A 24,010-nucleotide genomic window follows, 5' to 3' on the forward strand; every position below is an offset into this window, starting at 1 on the left:
AAACATATAAGTGCGCTTGCTCCAATTCGGTTCTTGTTATAGTCAATATTTCATTCCCAATAATACCTTCATCAAATGTTTTTTTATATTGAGGCTTTGGAATGCCCATGAAATCACCATCGGTAAGGTATCCGGTACAAAAATCAAGAGCTTCTTCGACAACATATCACTCGACAATACAACCCTCTGGTCTTGATCGGTTCATCATATACCTTTTTAATGTCTTCATATGACGCTCAAAGGGGTACATCCTTCTCATACTGGAAGGGTCATATAGTTGTGCCTCTCGAACAAGAGGAATGCTTAGATGAACCATTATGTCAAAAAAGAAGGTGGGAAATACATTTCAAGCTCACACAAAGTCAAAATAAATTGTCTTGGCAATGCAGGTAATTTCTCAGGGTCAATCACTTTGCTACAGATTTCTTTGGAGAAGAAGCATAACCTAGTTATGGTTCCTAAAACTTTTTTAGGTAGAATTGACCGTATTCTAATAGGCAAGAAATGCTCCATAAGTACATGACAATTATGGGACTTAAGACCTTTTAACTTGAGGTCTTTCATTCATACAAGGTTCTGAATGTTAGAAGAGTACCCTTCTAGAACTTTAACACCATGAGTAAATTTACAAAATTCCATTTTCTCCTTCATCGACAAAGTATAAGCTGCTGGAGGTAGAAATGTACGTTTTCCCTTCATTATTGGCCCCAATTCCTTTCTTATTCCCATACTAACCAAGTCCAACCTTGCATTCAAGCCATCTTTGGTCTTACCAAGGACATTGAGTAAGTTACCAAGGAGACTTTCAAACACATTTTTTTCAATATGCATAACATCACGGAAATGTCTTACATATAATGAACTCCAATATGACAATTCAAAGAAGATTGACCTTTTCTTCCACCCACTTGTAACAATTTCTTTTGAAAAAGGTTTACCAAAGTTAGTATTCAAACCCTTTAGCTTTTGAAATAATTGGTCACCTGTCAACGGCAAAGGAGCACGACCTTCTTTATTGTTTCCATCATATGTTTTTCTCTATCGTTGATAGTGATGATCTGAAGGCAAAAATCTACGATGGCCAAGGAAGACATCTTTTTTGTAGGGTTCCAACCTCATTAACGAGTATTGTCTTCACATATAGGACATCCAAAATATCATTTTGTACTATATCTAGACAAATTACCATATGTAGGGAAATCACTGATTGTGCCGAACAACAAAGTCCTCAAGTTGAAGCTTTCTTCCCTATATGTATCATATACATTTATGCTTGTCTCCTACATTTGCTTCAAGTCTTCAATTAATGGAGCCAAATATATGTCTATGTCATTTCCTGGTTGTTTAGGTCCAGAAATTAACATAGATAACATCACATATTTGCGCTTCATGCATAGAGAAGGAGGTATGTTGTATATCACCAACATCACTGGCCATGTATTGTGGGAGCAACTTTGAACACTATGTGGCTTAATTCTATCTGTTGACAATGCAAGGCGTATATTTCCTGATTCTTGACCAAAACTAGGAAAGTCGTGATCAATTTTTCTCCATTGAGGAGAATCTGCAGGATGCCGAAGTTTGCCATCTTTAATCCTTTCTTCATCATGCCATGTCAAATTCTTTGCATCTTTGGTAATGCTAAACATATGCTTGAATCTTGATTTGATGGGAAAATACCATACAACCTTTTTGGGAATTGAGTCTTCCTTCTTATATCGTGATGCAGTACATTTAGGACAAAACTTTAATGAAGCATACCCATTAAAAAATAAGATGCAATCATTTTCACAAGCATGTATCCTAGTGTAGTCCATGCCTATGGAGCGTAACATTTGTTTTGCATCATAGGTTCGAGAAGGGAGCACATTATCTTCTGGAAACATATCTTTCAGAAGTGCAAGCAAGTCGGTGAAACTCTTATCAGTCCATCTATTAACATATTTCAATTTATATAACCTTGACACCGGCATCGCTGCCAATCTTGTAAATTTAGTACAACATCATAGAATGGTTTCTCGGCATCACTTATCAACCACTGAAACATCTCAGGACAATCCTGAAGATCCTCTTCGACAACAATGTATGCCATTTCCTCGAAACGGTCGTCTTTATATGCATTTGTGTAGTTGTATTTCTCATGCATCTCATCATTACAATCCACAACGTCTCTCTTCTCACCATGTCTTGTCCAACATGTGTAACTTTGATTAATACCATGACACACTAAATGACCTTTTAACTCATTTGGAGTAATTCGGTTTGAGTAACAACATCTTAAGCAAGGACATACAATTCTATTAGGGTTTTCAGCATTCTCAATTGTAAACCTAACAAATGATTTCACTCCTTCTTCATACTTCTTCATCAATCGATTGACACTCATCCATTTTCGATCTATTTTCTATTAACAAAATAATATAGTGAGCATAAATTCCTAAAGCTTGGAGTTAAGCTCACCAAGCAGAGCAGATGCATTATTATGATCGGAACTCTAACTCATAATGTAAGCTAAATGAATCGGAAACCCCAACTCAATACAAGCTAAATGAGTGAAATCACTTTCACTCATTTATAAGGAAAATATTTATAACTCAATACAAGCTAAATATAATATAATTAAAAACGCAAATAGCTATAAGAAAAACTCACTTTCAATTTGATGTTGAACGTGTGAATGATAATTTTGAGGTTAAACGAGTGAAAGATTTTCGAAATCGATGTTGAATGATTTTCGTGTTGAATGAGTGAATGATTTTTGGCATTGAATGAGTGAATGATGATGAGGTTGAATGATTTTCAAGGTCGATTTTGAGAGTAAATGTGTTTCGCTGTTGAGTAAATGAGTGTTGGGATTGTTGATGAATGTATGAGAATGCGGGAACATCTTAAGGAAACGTTGTTGAAGATATAATAATTTTTTTACTAATTCATTTTTTTTAATGAAATTCAAATTAGTAAAAAAAGAGAATTAATGAGAGATAAGTATTCAACAACGCTTTTTACCATATCCACTATTGTATAGCTAAAAGAGAATGAATGAGAGATAAGTATTCAACATTGTTTTTTTGTTCATGCACTGTTGAATTCAACAAAAGCAACAACACATTTTTGAGAATGCGCTGTTGAATTCAACGTAATCAACATCGCATTGTTAAAAAAACGCTAATGTATGGGTATAACAACAGCGCAATCATACAAAAGTGTTGTCGAAGACTATTTATTCCTAATTCTACAAAGTTACGCACACAACAGAAAATATCCTGATGCATATAGAAACAAAACATAACAACAAAATGAATGCATACAGAAATACCAAATGACAACTCTATGATCACAACTGAATTTCAACTGAATCTATATATTGAACATTAATTACACTATTTACATAAACATATATTACATAGACCAAATCATATACATTACATTGAATATTAATTGAATTCCCTAAGCTACAATCTATGCAAAACTAATCTAAAATACCTATCATTTGCGAACTAAACTAAGTACAAACTTTGACCATTGTTCTCTAATTTGGTTGACTTGGTTATTTGTATATGATTGGCAACAAACTTGATTTCATTAGTTGGCAACTACTGAATGATCTCCTTCATGAATTTCAACACGTAATAGCCGCAATCTACCTCGCTTGTTTAGCAAGGGGTCTATAATTACAATGAAATAAACATATAAGTATAATATTAGTTAGCCATTACACATATAATTGTTTGAGATGATTTGTGTCAATACCTGTATACGAGTCCACTTGATTTTGTTGGGATTTGGTAACTTGTTTCTACCACGATTATTCAATTTGTAAACTTTCACCACACTAAACAATAGAAAATGTACTTAATTAATAAACAACTAGGAAAGTGAAAGTGTAACTAAAAGTTTAAATGAGTAGTCCACTTACTAAGTAAACATCTCTTTCATAGCAGTGTAGTTGTTCATATCACCACGTGCCAATGAGTCAAAGTAGTATATTTCTTCAATGACACGATTGTTGGCAACCAAAACTCAATGTTGCCTAACAAAACATATGTACATGGTTAGGAAATGTTAAGTACAACTAACATACTAAAGAAAGAAATATAAAAGGCAATTACAAAATGCTCACCTAGTATTAAAAGGTCCAAGAAATAAATCTGCATCTTCTTTATGATGGATGAGATTATCTATAATCCGTTCTGTTTTTTACTCAATCTCATTTTTTTCGTGCGACATCAAAGCGGTAAGGTGTGGGGATATGAACATCACATTTTTCTTATTTACCTTAATAAAATTTTCATACAGGTACGTAATATATATAACACAAATGTTACTTAATTATAACACACCGCCATGCAAAAGTGAGAAGTTAAGAAAACATAATTTACCTCATATATATACATACAACACTTGCACCTATACAATCATGTTTATATACATCCTGGACTTCACTCATGCCAACGTATTCATCAACATTATCCCCGTAGACTTCCTTGGGAATTGATATAATTATTATATCATCTCCCATCTTCTTTACATGCTCCATCAGCTGAGTACAATAGTTGGTAGTCTTTTTGGAACTCACATCTCCTATTAACAGCACAGTCGTAATTATGCGCTGTTAAATTGAACTCATTCTCCTATTAACAGCGTATTCGTAGTTATGCGCTGCTAAATTAACATTTTACATAACTGAAAAATATTTATACAACATGAATTTACGTAAATTAACATGAAGTTGACATGAAGTGGATTATTACTATATAATTGTGTTTATTAATACGAAACTGGATAAAATATTAAACATTACATTTTGTTAATTTGTTTTTGTATTTATTAAGTATTGATAATTTGTTTATTGTGTTTATTAATAATGAAAAGTGCATAAGTATTAAAGAGAATAACCATCCAAATAATTAACAAAAAACATAAATTGACATCCAAAATAATTGTTTTATTATTCATGCAGAGAGGAAAAATACATTATAATGAAATAGAACATTGAGTGAACCACAATATTTATAGATGAGCAACCATTAATATTTCAACAACTAAGAAACGCATAACCACTCAACCACAACAAACGAAGAGACACATGACTACTTCACTATTAATTTCTTGGACACTTACAAAGTCGTAAAACATCATCGATGCATAATTAAGTAAGCGTGGTTACTATGTCATCTTCAACAACGCTTCCTTAAATATGCGTTGTTGCATATATTCACATCAACAACCTTTTCTATCAAATGTGCTGTTAAAAATAAATCATTCAAGTCAGCGCTAACATTACTGATGTTCAACAGTGCATTGTCAAGAATGTGCTGTTGAAGTTAGACAAATTGACAGTGTCTGCTTTATTATGCGTTGTTGATGTTCTTCCGCCTCATTCAACAACGTCGTTCAAAATTGCATTGTTGAATGACCGATGTTTATTACGATATTTGGCGTAGTGAAATCTGTTTTTAGTTTTGGGCCTATTGTTTTAAGCTCATTTTCATTTTAAAGGAGGGAATTCGAAATCCCCATTACATCATTTTATATTTCAACAATTTACACATTACATTTTGAGTTTCGTTTTCCCCCTTTTGCTCTGTCAGAGTTTTCTTCCTCTTTTCGGTTTTGCTTAATCCTACCATGAAAAGCTAGATTTTTGGACTAAATTCTTTTGGGAATACATCACAACTCTTGAGGTTTTGTTCTTAATGTATTTTCGGTTTCTTTTTATCGATTTCTTCTATATATATTAGATATTAAGTTTTGACATGGGTATAGATTAGAGTAATGATATACTAGATTGATCCACCATAAAAATGTTATGTGAACCCTTATATAAGTATTATAGGTGATTTTGACCGTGACAATAAGGTGTGTAGTCTTTTAACGTGAAGTCACTTTGATTTCAAATATAGGGAATTGTACATTTTGATGCAATACCTAGATATTGACGAGATATAGATGAGATTAGTCTCTCTATATAACATTTTGGCCATTTGATTGAATGAGACTATAGAAAATACATGATTATACTGAAATATGTCACTATAAGATATTGACAAGATTTGTTTAACACTTATTCATCATTAAGAAAACTTTTGGTAGCACACATATTTTATACCATGTGTGTATATGGAAAAAAAAATTAACAAGGTCATATTTCAACGGGTGAGAAATTAAGGATGACAACATGGTCGGGTGGCCGCGGTTAGTGTTTACCTATACACAATTATTTGCAAGTAGTAGGTATCCGTTGGTACCTAATAAATTTTCAATTTAAATTATATATTTATATATTTTATAATAATAGGTATATAAAATCATTATTATATAAATAATAAAATATTTATATGATAAATTTGTAATTATAATCTAAATACTAAAATTTATTATGAAATAATAATAATAATGTTGATAATGTATTATCTTAAAATAATAATAAAAATATAATATATGTAAATACTTAATTAAAAATGAATCTTTAAATATGTGGATACTCGTTATAACACTAATCTACTGTCCTAGATTGTTCCCACATACATGGTTAATAATAAATGTTTTAAATTTTTTAATTGATGTGAAATATTTTCATTGGCACAAGATAAAATATAAAACATGAACTAAGATAGCAAATCTATGTTTTACTCATGGATTGAGTATTATAATACTCATTCTCATCAATAAGTTATTATTTCTGGTACCCGTAATGGTGCTGATTTTTACAGTATTGATTACATGTTGAATATCTTTTGCTGAGAAACAATTACACACGGTTATTCCACTTTCTCCATAGTTTCCTAGAACACGCGTGCATGTACTTCCACGTTTTGAATCACCAGTTAACCCAATTAGTTGTAGTTTAAAGTAAAAAATAATGATGAAAAGAATAGTCACTAATTCAAACTATTTAATTTTCTTAGAATTAATGTCTAAAATATGATCTTGAAGGGGATTCTTATTCAAATATCAGAACTCTTCTTATTTTTCTGTTTAAAGGTTTAAAACGTGTGGACGGTGAGGTGAGATTCATCACTATTTATTAATTGCCACCTTTCTAACCTCTCTCTCTTCTCTTCTCTGAGTAAAGTAAAACAAATATATGTGCCACGTTATATTCTAAGTTTCCATCAAACTGTAATATCAAGCAGTGTGATTCACTTTTTCATCACTACTACAAACAAAGGGAGCAAAGATGGCCCTTTGTAACGAAAGTATTGGTTCTTCATTCATAGAAAGATCCTCCACAAGAATCCATTTACAACAAAAGCAAAACTTGTTCTCGGGCAGGCCTGGGTTTGTTCCTTTGAGAAACAGAAGAGTTGTGAGGTTGAGGAAGGTTGCTAAGTTTCCCGTGGCAGCTCTCAGTACGAATTTGGTGAAGAGTTCTTCTTCATCATCTTCTGTACCTGTAGAGAAACCAGTGAAATTCAAGGTTAGAGCTGTGGTGATAGTGAGGAACAAGATCAACGAGGATTTAACAGAGTTACTTGTGAAGCAATTGGATGCTATTGCAGACAGTTTTGGAAACAATGTTGTGCTTGAGCTTCTTAGCATCGATATTGATCCAAGTAAGAATTTCTTAATTTCCTACTTTTTTGTGTATTTAAGAATTAGTTGACCCAATACTAAAATGAGTGTATGTCCTCACATTTTGTAGGCTGAGAAAAAAATTTGAGTCCCGAGTTTAACCATATGATACTTAAATAAAATATGTCTTATATAAATGTATGCAATATATATTTTTTCAGATTAGTATGTTACATATTATATAATAAAGTGTTTTTCTTAATTAGTATTAAACAATCTCATATATTTTTTAAGATTTTTATAACAATTATATATTAACTATATAATCATGTCAAACTGTTAATTATATATTTTTTAAGATTTTTCTTAATTATATATTAGTAGTGTGGTCTGTCACCACACTAGTAAAAATAAAATTAGTTGTACCAGTAAAAAATATTTGAAGCCCTATTAATTATAGGTCATGTATGACACACGTGTGGCACATAAGGGCCTGCCCTCACTAAAATGTTAGTGTTTTTATCTTAAAAACTGATTTTTTTTATCACCTAATGAAAATGATTCCTGATTTTGGTTTGTATCATTCTTTTTTATTCATGATAACAGATCACTCTAAAAAATAGTTTCCACTTTTCCAAATCTAGCTTTAACAATTTTAATTAGAACAAAATTAATATTACATGTTGATCAATGAATATAAACTTAGGAATTTGGTATATTTTATGTTATGTAGAAACAAGGGCTCCAAAAAAGACTAATGAAGCAGTGCTAAAGGGTTGGTCAACGAAATCCAATGGAAAAGCTGAAAGAGTTGATTACACAGCTGAATTCGTTGTAGACTCTAGTTTTGGAGTACCAGGAGCTATCACTGTTACAAACAGACACCAACAAGAATTTTTCTTGGAAACTATAACCATTGAAGGATTTCCAAGTGGAGCAGTTCATTTCCCATGCAACTCATGGGTACAAGCCAGGAAAGATCTTCCTGGAAAGAGGATTTTCTTTTCTAATAAGGTCATCTCTCCTTAACTATTCTGTATTTTATTTTAATTACTTGAGCTTAATTTTATGTCATAATAACATGTGGTAATTTAACTTTTAATATAGTAATTACGTTAATCAAAATTATAGGAAACAGTTACAGTTAGAATAAGAGGATGGCCCCGGTTAATAATTCAAAATTAGGATAGTTGTTTTGGAAAATTATGTTAGATTAAATTTTCAAATTTATGATTTCCTGTAAATATTTTTTTTTCCGGTAAACTCAATTTGTTTTAATTAAAGGTATTGTCTTATTCCCATCATGGATGTTGGTTCAAGTGATACATATTTGATTCCACTTAAGTAAGATTTCGAGTTCGAGTCGTGTAGATGAAAAAAATACCCATTGTGAGAGTTAGTTCACATACTTGTGGATGTTCCTGACTCGGACAAGATTGCTTCTAATGTGAGGATATAGTGAAAAACAAAATAAAAATGTGTTATCTTACCCATGGGTATAAATAACTAGGACTAAATCACCATCCCTCCAAACTTATATCTTTCATTGAATATTAATTAGACCTAAATTGAATGTGTTTATTTTAGTTAAATGATTTCAAAATTTTATATCATTTAATAACGTTGTAAATCATGTATGTAACTTCAAACATAAAAAGATATGAAATTGAGGGAACAATTACTCTATTTATTAATCAACAAAATGTCAAAAACAATTAATAAGTGTCTCACTCATTTAAATTATTATACATTTTCATAATAGAATTTATTTACATCTCTCTGACAACTTTTCTTTAACCCTCTTAATGTTATTGTCTAAATAATTTGATGATCCCTGGTAATATATGAGTTCAGAGTAAAAATTATTCCAGCTTCAAGTTTTCGTAACCTGATTTAAATAACAAAGCACTTGTATGTTACTAATTTATTTTAACTTTAAATTTTTGGATTTCACTTATAAGTATATAATGTTAGTTATGATATTCAACACATTTTTGTGATAGCTAATGATTCGTCCAACAATTAAAGATTTTAATATATTATTAATTAATATAAAGTCCTTTGGAAAAGAAAACGTAAGTGAAAATAAGAAAACATCCTATAAATTTGATAGTTTGATTATTTTAGTAATTAAAATTTAGAATTGAATTATTTGCAAGAGTAATATTCATGTTTGTGAGTTCAAAATAAAAAGTTTTGAAAATAAAAATGATAATAAAAAATATGTTTTAAAGAAATAAAAATATAAAAATAAGAGATAGAAATATAAAATATTTCTTGAAAGTAAACGCACCTGTAGTTTTTATTTATTTCTCAATAAATGCCGATTTTACATGTTCATCTATTTATTTCAAAGCGGTCATAAAAACGTTGTGAATGGTGTTTTATAATAGAGATAGAGTGAATATAATTTTTCTTTCTCTAACCATTTTAAAAATATTTCTCCCAAAAATTTTTCAATAAGATCATTTTGAATAATATCAGGCCCATTAAAGATGATAAAAATATTATTAATTCTGTTCACCATTATAGGATGGATAAGAATGTTAAATTAAATAAATTGACAGATTAAATAGACTAGAATACAATTAGGAGAAAATTTAAGTACTTCTTACTAATTTATAACATAGTTTGGGACACTGTTTTAGATAACATATCATTGTTCATGCTATGCTAATGTGTGGTCACATCCTTGAATAGACCATCCACCACATGTCATAGACACCGTCCAATTATTCACTGCCAAGTGCGAACGATGAATGTAGTGCTGGCTGGTTGGGCATTTTTCATGTGTTTTATTATTTCAAGGTGGTCTCACACAAAGAAATAGACGGGAAGTCATAGAAATGATTTATAAGTCCTGATTAGACCGACAACCCTATTCTACTACTCTACATATTTCATAAAAAGATAAGAAACATATAATTAATTTTATTGAAATTCATGAAAATAATATACAGTAAAATTATTTTTTAAAGTTTATACTTATATCTGATTATCTACTTTCCTCCTAAGAGCAGAGTTATTGAAAGTAAATATGTAATGGTCTTTTAAAATTATAAGTGGATGATCATTTTAAAACAAATTTGTACAACATTTATATAGTTAGGTCTAGGAATAATAATGAAAACTGAATTCATGGGTACCTGTTTGAATCTAACTCTTAATCGGAAAAACCTATGTGATTAAGTTCAGGTTTTATCTGGGTCCAACTTTCGAGTTTTGGTTTAATACAATTGATACTCTACTTAAAATTAATATATGTTAAATTACAAAATTATACATAAATACATATATAAAAATTTATATATAAAATTAATGTGTGAGAGTTGAAGTCATCTAAAATTCTTCATACTCCTAATAGGTTAGAGCCTGTGTAATTAAATTGTATAATAATATTTATTTATATTATATAATAATATTTATAATATAGTATATATAATATTATTATATATTTAATTTTAATATAAGAATATATTAAAAATTGGATCTAGTTAAAAGTAGGTTTATTATCTTATTTAAATATAAGTATGTTGATATCTTTCAAGACATTATAATATAAAAAATATTTAAATAAACTAATTCAGTTAAGCAAACTTTTAAATTCACCAAACTTATGACCTGGGTCCACCCTTAATTGTAGTTGAGAGGATGAAGTGTTTGGAAAAAGGATTAGTAGTTAACAGATAATTTAATTTTATAAACACAATGAATTATTATATTTATTTTAATTGATAAAATTTAATTGTTGAGACAGGTAGTCCCAACGGCAAAAAAGAACAGAATATAACTTTAACAGATGACATGAGCATGCTAAATGAATGGTGAAAACTTATATTTAAAATTAGTATAACTTTTGAACTTTTTTAATATTTAGATTACTTTTTTCTAGGTTTATACTTAATCCTTTATTAAGTGGCCTTACCAAAACCCATGTCTTGTGAATTGTGATGTTAAACAGTTTTGCAGTTATAATGTATATTTTATTGAGAAAAAATGTAAATTTTTTAGTATTTATTTCGATTATTATTTACTTTTAAAAAAATTATAAATAAATGTTGAATAATTTATTGAATATGTATAATTTTTTATACTAATAGTGTGTAAATATTATACTCTATTTTATTTTGGTTATTATGTGCTAAAAAGTAAGTCTAAATTTTTTTAATTAATTTTTCATGTCAATCAATTTTGTGCAGTCTTATTTACCTGGCGATACCCCTGCTGGGCTCAAATATTTTAGGGAGAAGGAGTTGAGAAATCTAAGAGGTGATGGTAAAGGGTTTAGAAACTTATCTGACAGGATTTATGACTACGACACATACAATGATCTTGGAAATCCAGATCTTGGTAATGAATTTGCAAGACCAACTGTTGGAGGATCAGAAAAACATCCATACCCAAGACGGTGTCGTACTGGCCGAGGCCCTATGGATTCGGGTAAAGACAATTCATAATATGCAGATCGAACATCATATCTTAATAAAAAATCTCAAAATTTTAAGTTATTAACTGCATTATTTTATCAATGTCTCCGGGGACTCATGTCACTCACCCTTAGACTTAGTTAATAATAGATTTCACCAAGAATAAGCTCAAACTGAGTCTTATGTGTGGTTTTGATAATAGTTTATGTCCTACAATACACGGTCAATATATTATTCACCATTCTTATACAACATGTTTTTGTCATGCTATATTTGGTTGCATATTGGTGCAGATAATACTGCAGAGATTCGAGTGGAGAAACCACTGCCAATGTACGTGCCAAGAGATGAACGATTTGAGGAGTGTAAGCAATACACGTTCGCTACTAAGAGGCTCAAAGGAGTGCTACATATCTTGATTCCTAGCCTTATGTCTAGCCTTTCTGCCAAAAACGACGACTTCAATGAACTAGCTGATGTTGAAAGCCTTTATACTGAAGGGTTGCTGATTAAATTGGGATTGGAAGATGACTTTTTGAAGAATCTCCCTTTGCCTAAAATGTTCAGCCAGGCCCAGAAATCCAGTCAGGGAATTCTCAAGTATGACATGCCCAAGATCCTTACTAGTGAGTATTAGCATTCTGGGTGCATAGTTTTTTATAATTATATTTTTTAACTTCTCCAATCCTCACATTAATTTAGTTTGCCATTTAGGTTCAAGAGGGTTTATTTTTGTGCTTGCCTATTAATTTGACCTAGCGGGCTCAAGAAAGAGTTGAGTTTGCCCTTGATTTGAAAAGAGCTGTTATTTCTATATCAGAAATTGATATTTAAAACCAACAAATAATTGCCTTAGATCTCAAGTATTCTATAACCTCAAAGACCAACATTTTACTACACTTATTAGAAAATATAGCCTAAAAGAGAAGGTAAAGCTACACATCCTAATAAAGGTTAATTTAAACTTTAGATCATCAATGAACAATGACCTCTCCATTAATGGAGAGACAAGTAGTTATTTTTATTCATATTTTCAATGACAAAAATGTAATTTTATGGTAAACAAAAGATAAAAATGTTATTACATATTATATTTTGTATGTTATTGTATGATACTTACCTCTCTATTTCTATACTCATCAATGGCACACTATCGTGCTCGAATAACGGAATAGTAGTAGTTTTTACGCCATTTTAAATGATGAGACAGAGGATAGCGGCACAAATAGCTATCACACCTTGTTAGTGGCAAAATGAAAAGTGTATTTTACTCTTATTTTTTCAATATGTGGCATAGGTGTTTTAGTATTTTTCTTTTGTTAATTTAACTGTCCCCTTGTAATAAAACTGTTGAACTCTTCTCCTTTATTCACAGCAGTTGTGAACCCTTCTGCATGTTTTGGGATGCAAATTCTGCACTTTCTTGCCACCCTTCCTTCAAAGTTTTGCAAGTTCTACTTTTCCCATTCCCACTGCTCCTTATTTTGTCCGTTCAATCTTTTCTCAACCTCTCACATAGCCACTTCTAGAACTCATTTCAACCTTCGACTGCCACATCCACTCCTAGTAGTGCTTCCAATGATGTGTTGCTAAAGCACCCACCACTTCTAGGCTGCAAACTGCTTCAGCTTTTGGTCCTAAACTCTTTTTTTTAGGCATTAGAGTTTGGTGTGTAACACACTCTTATTTATTGATGTTTGGTGTGTTATAATGACGCCTTACTTGCTTACACTTATTTTGGTTATATATTAACAGTGCCTATTTATTTAGGAAGTTTAGAGACTTAATCTTATTTTGATTATTAATTAGGAATATATCTTTAATTTAGTATATTTTAATACTTTTGGGTATTTATTTGTGTAGAGTCTAAATTACTTATTTTTTCCTTAGTTGTAATGATGATTCCATTACTCACTATCCCATTATAATGTTTTCAGGTTAGCCGCAATGATTTATTGTCCACAACTAAATACTTAAGATTAATTCATTACTGATTAAATGTGGTTTTCCTTACTTAACAACAACATAGATATCCAGAATGGAGTTTTAAAGCCATTATTACATTGGATGTGAAATAGATATGTTATTTGTTATCCAAAATTGATATTTAAAGTGGACACCTTTTACTTAAAAATAAAATAAGTGAGAGAATGATTTAATGTACCATTTTGAAAATAAGTAGCATAGTACACAATAGAGGACACTAGCTAGAAAGAGGACTCCACACCATTGAAAAAGCCTCATTGTTGATATCCCAAAGCTGGATTGGATTTTATTTTCTTTTACTTTCAAATGTGCTTTTCCTTTAAGGATTCATGCAATTGCTAATTTGAATGTTTTATATGCTAGAATAATATAGTGTGATTGTTATTTGATGTCAAAACAAAAAGTTACTTTGATCTTATTAAACTAACCATCTCATGTGTCTAACGTGCAGAGGACAAATTTGCTTGGCTGCGAGATGACGAATTTGCCCGTGAAGCAATTGCTGGAGTTAACCCAAGTAGCATTGAGAGGCTTAAAGTTTTCCCACCCGTTAGCAACTTAGACCCTGAAATATATGGTCCAGTAGACTCTGCTCTTAAAGAAGAGCACATTTTAAGTCAACTTAATGGCATGACCGTCCAACAGGTATGCATCAAAGCCATAATAAAATGACTAACAATTTTCTTTAATTTATAAATAACTAACAAAGCCACAATAAAATGACTAATATGCTTGCCCAGGGCCGATTATAGGTACTGTGTTCAACAAATATGGGTACTAAATTTATTAAAAAAATTGTAGATAGTTTTTCATGGGTATTAGGGAAATTGTGGCTACAAAATCTCATACTTTATGCATTAGAGTTTAACTAATAATATTAGTTTTTTAGATACCATGTAAAACTCGATACAAAAAGTTGAACAACTTATCAATTTATAAATTTCAAATTTCGTTGAGCCTTAAAGTTTAACAACCTTGTATCTATTATCATATTTACCAAATGAACTTAATGTAAAAACTATAAAATATAATTTATAAAAATCAACATATTACTAAAAGAAAATAGAAAATTAAAAATATTGAATTACAATTATCATTTATTAAATGGGATCCTTATGATCGTGGACCTGTGCGGTCACACCTACAACATCTGCCCAGGGCAGGCCCTGAGCCGCCGAATTCAGGGTAACGCACCATGTAATTATATACATTGAATTATCTTGATGCCTAGCCACTTGTAAAGGATTTATTTATTTTTAATTAATTTTGCAGGCATTAGATGAAAACAAGCTGTTTATGATAGATTATCATGATATCTACCTTCCATTTATTGAAAGGATCAATGCCCTTGATGGTAGAAAATCATATGCTACTCGTGCTATTTTTTTCTTGACACAAAATTGTACTCTCAAACCTGTGGCTATAGAACTTAGCTTGCCACCTGCTGGACCAAGTTACCAATCAAAACGTGTAGTTACACCTCCTCAAGACGCAACTAGCAATTGGATATGGATGCTTGCTAAGGCTCATTTTTGCTCCAATGATGCAGGAGCGCACCAACTTGCACACCATTGGTAAGCAAAGCTCCATTTTTCTTTTATTATCAATTATAAGTTATTTTTGTTTTCTATTTATGCTGCACCATCTTTATCTTTTTGTCCAATATTGTTCTTCTAATGTGAAGTTTATACTTTAGAGTCTAATGTATATGAACCAGGACAAAATTCTAATGTTGATTCATTAGTTGAATATAGTAATTTCAACCATCTATCATAATCAATGATGTAAATTGGTTCATATTAAGCAAAATATATATTAGGGTAACACAACCTTTTACTGTCATAGCATGTTTCGAGACTCAATGAGCTTGGCCAACTTAGGAACATGATCCACTCTTACTAGTTGGGCCAACAATTGTTGATGTATTAGTGTATTAGAATTTGCATGTTGGTTTGTTGTTATCTTTGTTTAATTGTAGATAGGGTTACCCACATATACCTGCTTTTAACTAGAAAGTAAACTTGACACAACCTCTCCAGTAACGGGATAAGACTGCATATATCTACCCTCTCCAGACCTCACTAAGTGGGAGTCTCGTACACTAGGACTTGCAAGTTTTTGGACATATGCCTACTTGGAACCATTTTTTTTGTTTTATCTTGGTTGTTAACTGTTTTCTTTCTTTAACTGTGTATAGGTTACGCACACATGCTTGCATGGAACCTTTCATATTGGCAGCTCATAGGCAATTAAGTGCTATGCATCCAATTTATAAGTTATTGGATCCACACATGAGGTACACCTTGGAGATCAATGCTTTAGCTCGCCAGAGCTTGATCAGTGTAGATGGAGTCGTTGAGTCTTGCTTCACGGTTGGCCGCTACGCCATGGAGCTTAGTTCCAGTGTTTACAAAAGTGCTTGGCGCTTTGACATGGATGGCCTTCCTGCAGATCTCGTCCGCAGGTACATATATGAATCTAAATTTGTACATGTTTTGTCTATATTTGTAAAGTTATCAAACTTATAACTTATTTTGATGTGCACATGGTGTTAATTTATGGTGTATGCTAAAGGGAAGCATATCTGCTATTCCATGTATCATGTTCATTAAAAATAAATTTAAACAAAAACCGACCAATATGACTAGTACGGTTCAAATTAAAATCGGCTGGTAAGACATGTTTTGATTGGTTTTGGCTGCTTTTGATCAGTATGATTGCATGGTTGATATAATTATTGTACTGTATTTTTATGGGGACTGGTTTTCCGGTTAAACTAGTCTATATGATCCGATTTTCACAATACTTGAAATAGGTAATAAATATAACAAAGCTTTGTTCCTTCGACATTGCAGGGGAATGGCAGTACCTGATACAACACAACCACATGGTTTAAAGCTACTAATAGAAGATTACCCTTATGCTGCTGATGGACTACTTATATGGTCTGCAATTGAAAATTGGGTTAGTAAATATGTGAATCATTACTACACAGATTCAAGCATGGTAAGCGATGACAAAGAGTTACAAGGTTGGTACTCTGAGACTATCAATGTAGGCCATGCTGATCTTAGGGATGCAAGTTGGTGGCCAAAATTAAACACCAATGAAGACCTTATTTATATTCTCACCACTTTCATTTGGAATGTTTCTGCATTCCATGCTGCACTTAATTTTGGGCAGTATCCTTATGGTGGATTCGTGCCGAATCGTCCACCAATGATGAGAAGATTGATTCCTGAAGAGAGTGACCCAGAATATGGTAACTTAATAGCAGATCCACAGAAGTTTTTCCTTCATTCATTACCTAGTGTGTTACAAGCTTCAAAATATATGGCTGTGGTTGATACATTGTCTACTCATTCACCTGATGAGGAATACTTGGGTGAGAGGCAACAACAATCCACTTGGTCAGATGATCCTGAGATCATTGAAGCATTCTATGAGTTCTCGGCCGAGATCGGAAGGATCGAGAAAGTGATCGATGGCCGAAACCGTGATACGAATTTAAGGAATCGTTGTGGTGCTGGGGTGTTGCCTTATGAATTACTTGCTCCAAGTTCTGATATTGGTGTTACTTGCAGAGGTGTACCTAATAGTGTATCCACATAATATTCCAAGTAATAGTAAATAATGGAATCACATCTCATATTAGCGAGACTTTGGAATAAATGACAATAATAATTAATGTCAGTAGACATTGCCATATTGTTAACATAGGGGTGAATAAACTGTATATCAATCTGAAACTGTGTTGAGTCTGATTCTGCTTCTAGCATCCAGCTGATTGGCACGGGTTGTCCTCTGCACCATCCGTGCTATATTTTGGTGAACCAAATTCCCAATCGTATGTTGTCTTTTCAACAGGTTGGCTACTCCCATATATTTAGGGAAGCCAATGTTGGACCAGACTGCGACCGGGGAGCCTCAAACCACCGGGGAGTTCCATTGTTACATGGGTATGGGAAGAGTGAACAGTCACAACTGAGACACCACGTTTTGAACCAAAACCTTAAGGCATTATTAGTTCCATAGGCCTTTCCTTCTTATAAACTGTTGGGTTTATTCAAGTGTGAAGTCCCACATTGGATAGGTAGGGAGGAGTGAAAGAGTTTATAAGAAGGAAAACACATGGAACTAATGCCTTAAGGTCTTGGTTCAAGATGTGGTGTCTCACTTGTGACTCTTCACTCTTCTCATACCAGCTTGGTGGTTGATAGCGAAGGTTGCAAAGGGTGATGAAGAGAAAAACTTAGTACAAGCCCAACACATCATATTTAAAGATATCCCACTACACATTGACAAATCATTATATAGTGGGTCCCATTTTATTAATTTAGATTTTTTTTTTCTTTTCTCTTTCCCTTTCCTTTTCCCTCTTCCTCTCCCCCCTCAATGGCAATCCACCACCATCAACATCATTCTTCTCCTTTCTCCCCTTTATTCCCTTTCTCCCCCTTTATATCTATGAATGGTAAAAATGAACATCTAAGGAAAATAGGTAGGTTTGGAACTCTTCAACGTAACTTTTGTGTCATCACTCTGTTTCTTGAGTTCCCAATAACAAAAAAACAATCTTAAATTATTTTAGCACATTGAAAAGCAACCCAAAAAGTAAAAGTTAATCAGTGAAAAGGGAAACATTAGTTTTGTTTTTTTGGAATGAAAAGGGGAGAAAGGGGAAGAATGCTTTGATGGTGGTGGCCGGTGGGTTGCTAATGAGGGGATAGGAAGAGGGAAAGGGAAAGAGAAAAGAAAAAAAAATCTAAATTAATAAAATGGGACCCACAATATAATAATTTGACAGTGTGTAATTAAATATCTTTAAATATGATGTGTTGGGCTTTGTATCTATGCAAGTTTNCTCGGCTGATGAATATTTGGGAGAGAAGAGGATTGGGTGTTGTAATTGGTGAGATGAATCTTTCAATCACTTTAGTGACTCATTCACTCTCAATACTAATTTATTCTTCCCCTTTCTCCCCTTTTTTTGGAATGAAAAGGGGAGAAAGGGGAAGAATGCTTTGATGGTGGTGGCCGGTGGGTTGCCATTGAGGGGATAGGAAGAGGGAAAGAGAAAAGAAAAAAAATCTAAATTAATAAAATGGGACCCACAATATAATAATTTGACAGTGTGTAATTAAATATCTTTAAATATGATGTGTTGGGCTTTGTATCTATGCAAGTTTTTCTCGGCTGATGAATATTTGGGAGAGAAGAGGATTGGGTGTTGTAATTGGTGAGATGAATCTTTCAATCACTTTAGTGACTCATTCACTCTCAATACTAATGTATTCTTCCTATCTAACAAAAAAATGTCATAAAAAACTATTATTTTTATATTTCACTAAAATATTATTGGCTAGAAACATGGAGATAATATATTTTGGGGATAGGAGATCTAGGAAAACAACATGACGGATCGGGGTCGGGTTTATACTTATCCAACCCTGAAAACAACCTCAAACTTAACAGGGTTGAAAATAGTACTATCATCCCCAAACCCGTCAGACAAGAAACCTCAAAAAACATGCCTAACAAAGATAAATAATAATAAATAATGTGGAACATTGTTTCTAATGTACTGTTTTGGTTCTAATGGGTTTTAGTTTAGGTACTAATAAAGTGGAATAATTAGTGTACCGTTTAAGAACGAATATTTTAATTGTTGGGTTTATTCAAGTGTGAAGTCCCACATTGGATATGCGGGGATGAGTGAAAGAGTTTATAAGAAGGAAATGCCCATGAAACTAATGCCTTAAGGTTTTGGTTCAAGACGTGGTGTCTCACTTGTGACTCTTCACTCTTCCCATACCCATGTAAAAATGGAACTCCCCAATGGTTGGAGGCTCCCCGGTCGCAGTCTGGTCCAATAAGTGGTATTAGAGCCGATGGTTCGGCTGGGACATTGTTGACTTAAGGGGGAGCGGACCGCAAAGTGTGTGGTACCCACACTTGATGGGGGATTGTTGGGTTTATTCAAGTGTGAAGTCTCACATTGGATATGTTGGAGGAGTGAAAGAGTTTATAAGTAGGAAAAACCCATAGAACTAACGCCTTAAGGTTTTGGTTCAAGACGTGGTGTCTCACTTGTGACTTTTCACTCTTCCCATACCCATGTAACAATGGAAATCCCCGGTGGTTAGAGGCTCCCCGGTCGCAGTCTGGTCCAACACTAATTTAGGTTGGGTTTTGTCCAACAACGTTTCTAATAGGTTCAAAGCAGTTTCAGGGGAGGGTTTCAACTATACAAAATCTGAACCCGAAAGTTGATACTAGGTAAAACCCAAACCCAAACCCAAACTACCGAGTTCGATTTTTATTGTCATCCCTAAGGAGATCTCTATTCCCCATTACCCACCCAACATGTAAAATTCTTAGCCCAATCTTCTTCCCTCATAGATCCTCCAATGGTTTGCAATAGGGCTAGGATCCTCCTCACACGTATGAATGACAATATGGGCTTGGCTTGACGGACCAACCCGTTTTGATTGGCATTTTTAGAAGGTCCGACTGGGGAGTTGAACCCTTTTAGCAATAAGGGTCGGGCCGAACCATCTCATATTTTGGCGGGCCAAAGGTGGGCTAGACAAGGTTGGGTCGGGCTAGCCCGTATTGTCACCCCTAACCTTGGGTCTCCATGTTTATCTATGAAATTCTGTAAAAGAGAAATATATGTTTGTGGTTAGTAGATAAAGTATGTACATTTGCTCAACCACATCAGTTGTTGTCAATGGTTGAGATGCATTATCATCACTTTTTTTCAAATAAGACTACAATCCTAGTAAATTCTGGTATTAGAACTTCAATCATACTTTCATAAATGTGTATCTTTTTTTGTCAAATAATAACATCATACTAGAGAGATAGATCATGTTCCATCTCCCGTCGTTGTTTCCATTAAAGTTCAATTTCCAACAAGGCATGTGGACCTATCAAACTGGAGATGATTGTCTGTGATACCTCTTCATGCAACCTAGAATCAAATTATTCATTCTAATGATTTTCATTTTATTATGAAACCAAGGATCAAGAATGCAATTATCATTTAAATATATTAAATTTCATCAACAAGAATGTGTTGGAGATGAAGTTGAAGATTGAAAGAGAAAAACAGAAAGAAAACGTGTTTGGAAATGTAAAGAAGGTAAATGAATAGTGCATCTATTCTTAGAAAGTGAATGTTGGTAATTAACAACCAACTAATAATGAGACTTTCCATTTATAGAGTTAGTTATCCTAAAGGCCCATTAACTGCTAAAGCCCAATAACTACTTATAGCTCTTGAATTACAAATTCTTCTTCACTCTTCCTTAATTCAAGCTAGTTAAACTAACAACTCCTAATTCTCTTCTTTGTTTCTCGAAAGCATCCTTCTTAAATGCTTTGGTTAGAGCATCAACAAACTACTCCTCTGATCTGCAGTGTTCCAGCTTCAAATTTCCTTTATCTACTTGATCTCTTAGGAAATGAAACTTTGTTTCTATGTGCTTGCTTCTTCCATGAGCTATGGGATTCTTGGCCAAGTTGATGGCTGACTTGTTATCTACATAGAGTAGCATGTATTCTGCAGAGTGCATTCTCAGTTCTTTAAGCAAAGAGAGAAACCATATAGCTTGACACCCACCCAAGAAGGCTGCAATATACTCTGCCTCGCATGATGAAAGAGCTACAACTTCTTGCTTCTTTGAGTTCCAACTGATAGGGGCTTCATGAAGCTTGAAAACATAGCCAATGGTGCTTTTTCTATCATCTTTGTCACCACACCAATCTGCATATGTATAGACAATCATGGTTGTTATCCCTCTGTTATCTTTGATTGGAAAGAACACTCCATAATCTAGGCTCCCCTTCAAGTATCTGAGCACTCTTTTTGCTGCCATCATGTGTGAGTGCTTAGGATTCTTCATGTACCTACTAACCACCCCAACACCATAGGTAATATCTGGTCTTGAATTGCAGATATACCTAAGTGACCCTATCATTTTCCTATAAAGTGTAGAGTCCACTACTTTATCTCCTTCCTTTTCTCTACATAGGGAATTTCCAGTCTCAACTGGTGTAGGTGATGGATTACAATCAATCATGTTGAATCTCTTGAGCATATCAGATGTGTACTTCCTCTGGTGCATAAGAATACCTTTGGTTGTATTCACAAATTCAATTCCTAGGAAGTATGAGAGTGCCCCTAAGGCAGACATTTCAAACTCTTGTTTCAGTTTCCTTTTTATACTTTCTACTTCTTCAAGTTTTCCTCCAGTTATCAAAAGGACATCCACATACAAATATATTATCATGGTTGCTTCATACTCTAGGTGCCCCGAGGAGTCCTTGTTTAACAAGGAAGCTGTCAATTCTCTTATTCCATACTCTAGGTGCTTATTTTAGCCCATAGAGTGCTTTGTGCAGTTCGTACACCTTCTGCTCATGATATGTTACCTCAAAGCCAAGAGGTTGTGTTACAAAGACTTCTTTGTCAAATGGACCATTTAGAAAAGCAGATTTCACATCCATCTGGCATAGGATCCAATCCCTTGAGCTTACTATTGCTATAACTAGCCTCACAATCTCCATTCTTGCTATTGGTGCAAATACCTCATCAAAATCTATCCCTGGTTTTTGCAAGAAGCTTGTTGCTATTAATCTGGCTTTATACTTGGCCACAGTTCCATCTAGTTTCAACTTCACTTTGTAAACCCATTTTACTGAAATGGCTTTCTTACCTTCTAGAAGAGTTGTGAGTTCCCATGTACCATTCTTCTCAATTGAGTTGATTTCTTCCTTCGTAGCCTCAATCCACCACTCTTTTTTGATTGCTTGTTCAAAGGTTATAGGTTCCATTTCTGCCAACAGAGCCATGTGGATAAGATCACCTTCAGAAGTAATTGATGTGTTTGAAAATACCTCATAGTCTCTTAATCGGGTTGGCCTTTGTCTTTGTCTCTGAGGTCTTTCAGTAACAATTGTATTCCCTTCATTCCTTGTAACTTCTAGTGGTGTTCTGCTAATGAACTCAATCTCAATTTGACTTTCCTTGTGTGAACCTTCTTGATTTGAATTCCATTCCCAAGCTTTAGTTTCATGAAACTTGAGATCTTTACTGTATAATATGGAATCAGTCACTGGATCATATAGCTTGTATGCCCCTGTTGAATGATATCATAGGAAGATTAGCTTTTCTCCTTTGTCATCCAACTCCTTTCTCTTATTATCTGGTATGTGTCTATAACATATTGGTCCAAATACTCTAAAATGTTTCACACTTGGCTTGAGTCCTGACCATGCCTCTTCTAGTGTCATTCCTTTTAGCCTCTTTGTAGGACTCCTATAATGTAAGCTGCAGTGGCCACAACTTCCCCCTAGAATTTCTTGGGAAGTTTCTTAGTTCTCATCATGCTCCTGGCCATGTTTAGGATGGTCCTGTTAACCCTCTCTGTAGTTCTATTGTGTTGAGGAGTGTATGGTGAGATGAACTCAAGAGTGATGCCTTCTTTTTCACAAAAGTCATGAAGCTCATTAGATACATACTCCCCTCCACCATCACTTCTCAGCAACTTCAATTGATTACGACATTGCTTTTCCACAAGTGCTTTGAAGCTCTTAAATATGTTGAGAACTTCACTCTTCTTCTCTAGTAGATAAATCCATAGCTTTCTGGTATAATCATCTTTGAAAGTCAAGAAATATTTGTTTCCCCCTAATGATTGAACCTCCAAATGCCCACACACATAAGTATATACAACTTCTAATGGTCTTGTTGTTCTTGATTGTATTTGTGAGCTAAAAGAGTTCCTTGATTGCTTACTGGTAAGACAATCTTCACATTTTCAGTTGGTATGTAGATGTTGGGGAGTCCACTCACCATTCCATCCTTACTCATTAGTTCTAAGCTTCTGAAATTGATGTTCCCAAACCTTTTGTGCCAGATCCAAGTTTCATCTACTATGGATTCTAGGAACTCATGATCCTCAAGTTGAATTCTAATCTTGAAGGTCCTATTGGTTGAGAGTGGGGCTTTCAAGATTACAGTCCTATTCTTGTTGAAGATTTTCAACATTCTATCTTCCATCCTCATGTTATAT

General features: G+C 33.3%; 1 protein-coding gene across 1 annotated transcript; it reads left to right on the forward strand.

Annotated features, from left to right (window-relative positions):
- Nucleotides 1-7,026: 7,026 nt before the first annotated feature.
- LOC109340657 (linoleate 13S-lipoxygenase 3-1, chloroplastic-like) lies at nt 7,027-17,642 on the forward strand. Its single transcript, XM_019578374.1, has 9 exons — nt 7,027-7,132; nt 7,172-7,556; nt 8,249-8,529; nt 11,715-11,955; nt 12,236-12,568; nt 14,380-14,573; nt 15,201-15,502; nt 16,126-16,392; nt 16,784-17,642. The coding sequence occupies exons 2-9, from the start codon at nt 7,181-7,183 to the stop codon at nt 17,538-17,540; spliced, it is 2,751 nt and encodes a 916-aa protein (XP_019433919.1). The 5' UTR covers nt 7,027-7,132; nt 7,172-7,180; the 3' UTR covers nt 17,541-17,642.
- Nucleotides 17,643-24,010: the final 6,368 nt, after the last annotated feature.

This window comes from Lupinus angustifolius, unplaced genomic scaffold (assembly GCF_001865875.1).
Source record: "Lupinus angustifolius cultivar Tanjil unplaced genomic scaffold, LupAngTanjil_v1.0 Scaffold_224_10, whole genome shotgun sequence".
Classification (NCBI taxonomy): Eukaryota; Viridiplantae; Streptophyta; class Magnoliopsida; order Fabales; family Fabaceae; genus Lupinus; species Lupinus angustifolius.

Coding starts and splice junctions, on each gene's coding strand:
- LOC109340657 (XM_019578374.1), top strand. CDS start 7,181: ATGGCCCTTTGTAACGAAAGTATTGGTTCTTCATTCATAGAAAGATCC. Junction 11,956..12,235: donor CCGAGGCCCTATGGATTCGG/GTAAAGACAATT, acceptor ATATTGGTGCAG/ATAATACTGCAGAGATTCGA. Junction 16,393..16,783: donor CCTGCAGATCTCGTCCGCAG/GTACATATATGA, acceptor TCGACATTGCAG/GGGAATGGCAGTACCTGATA.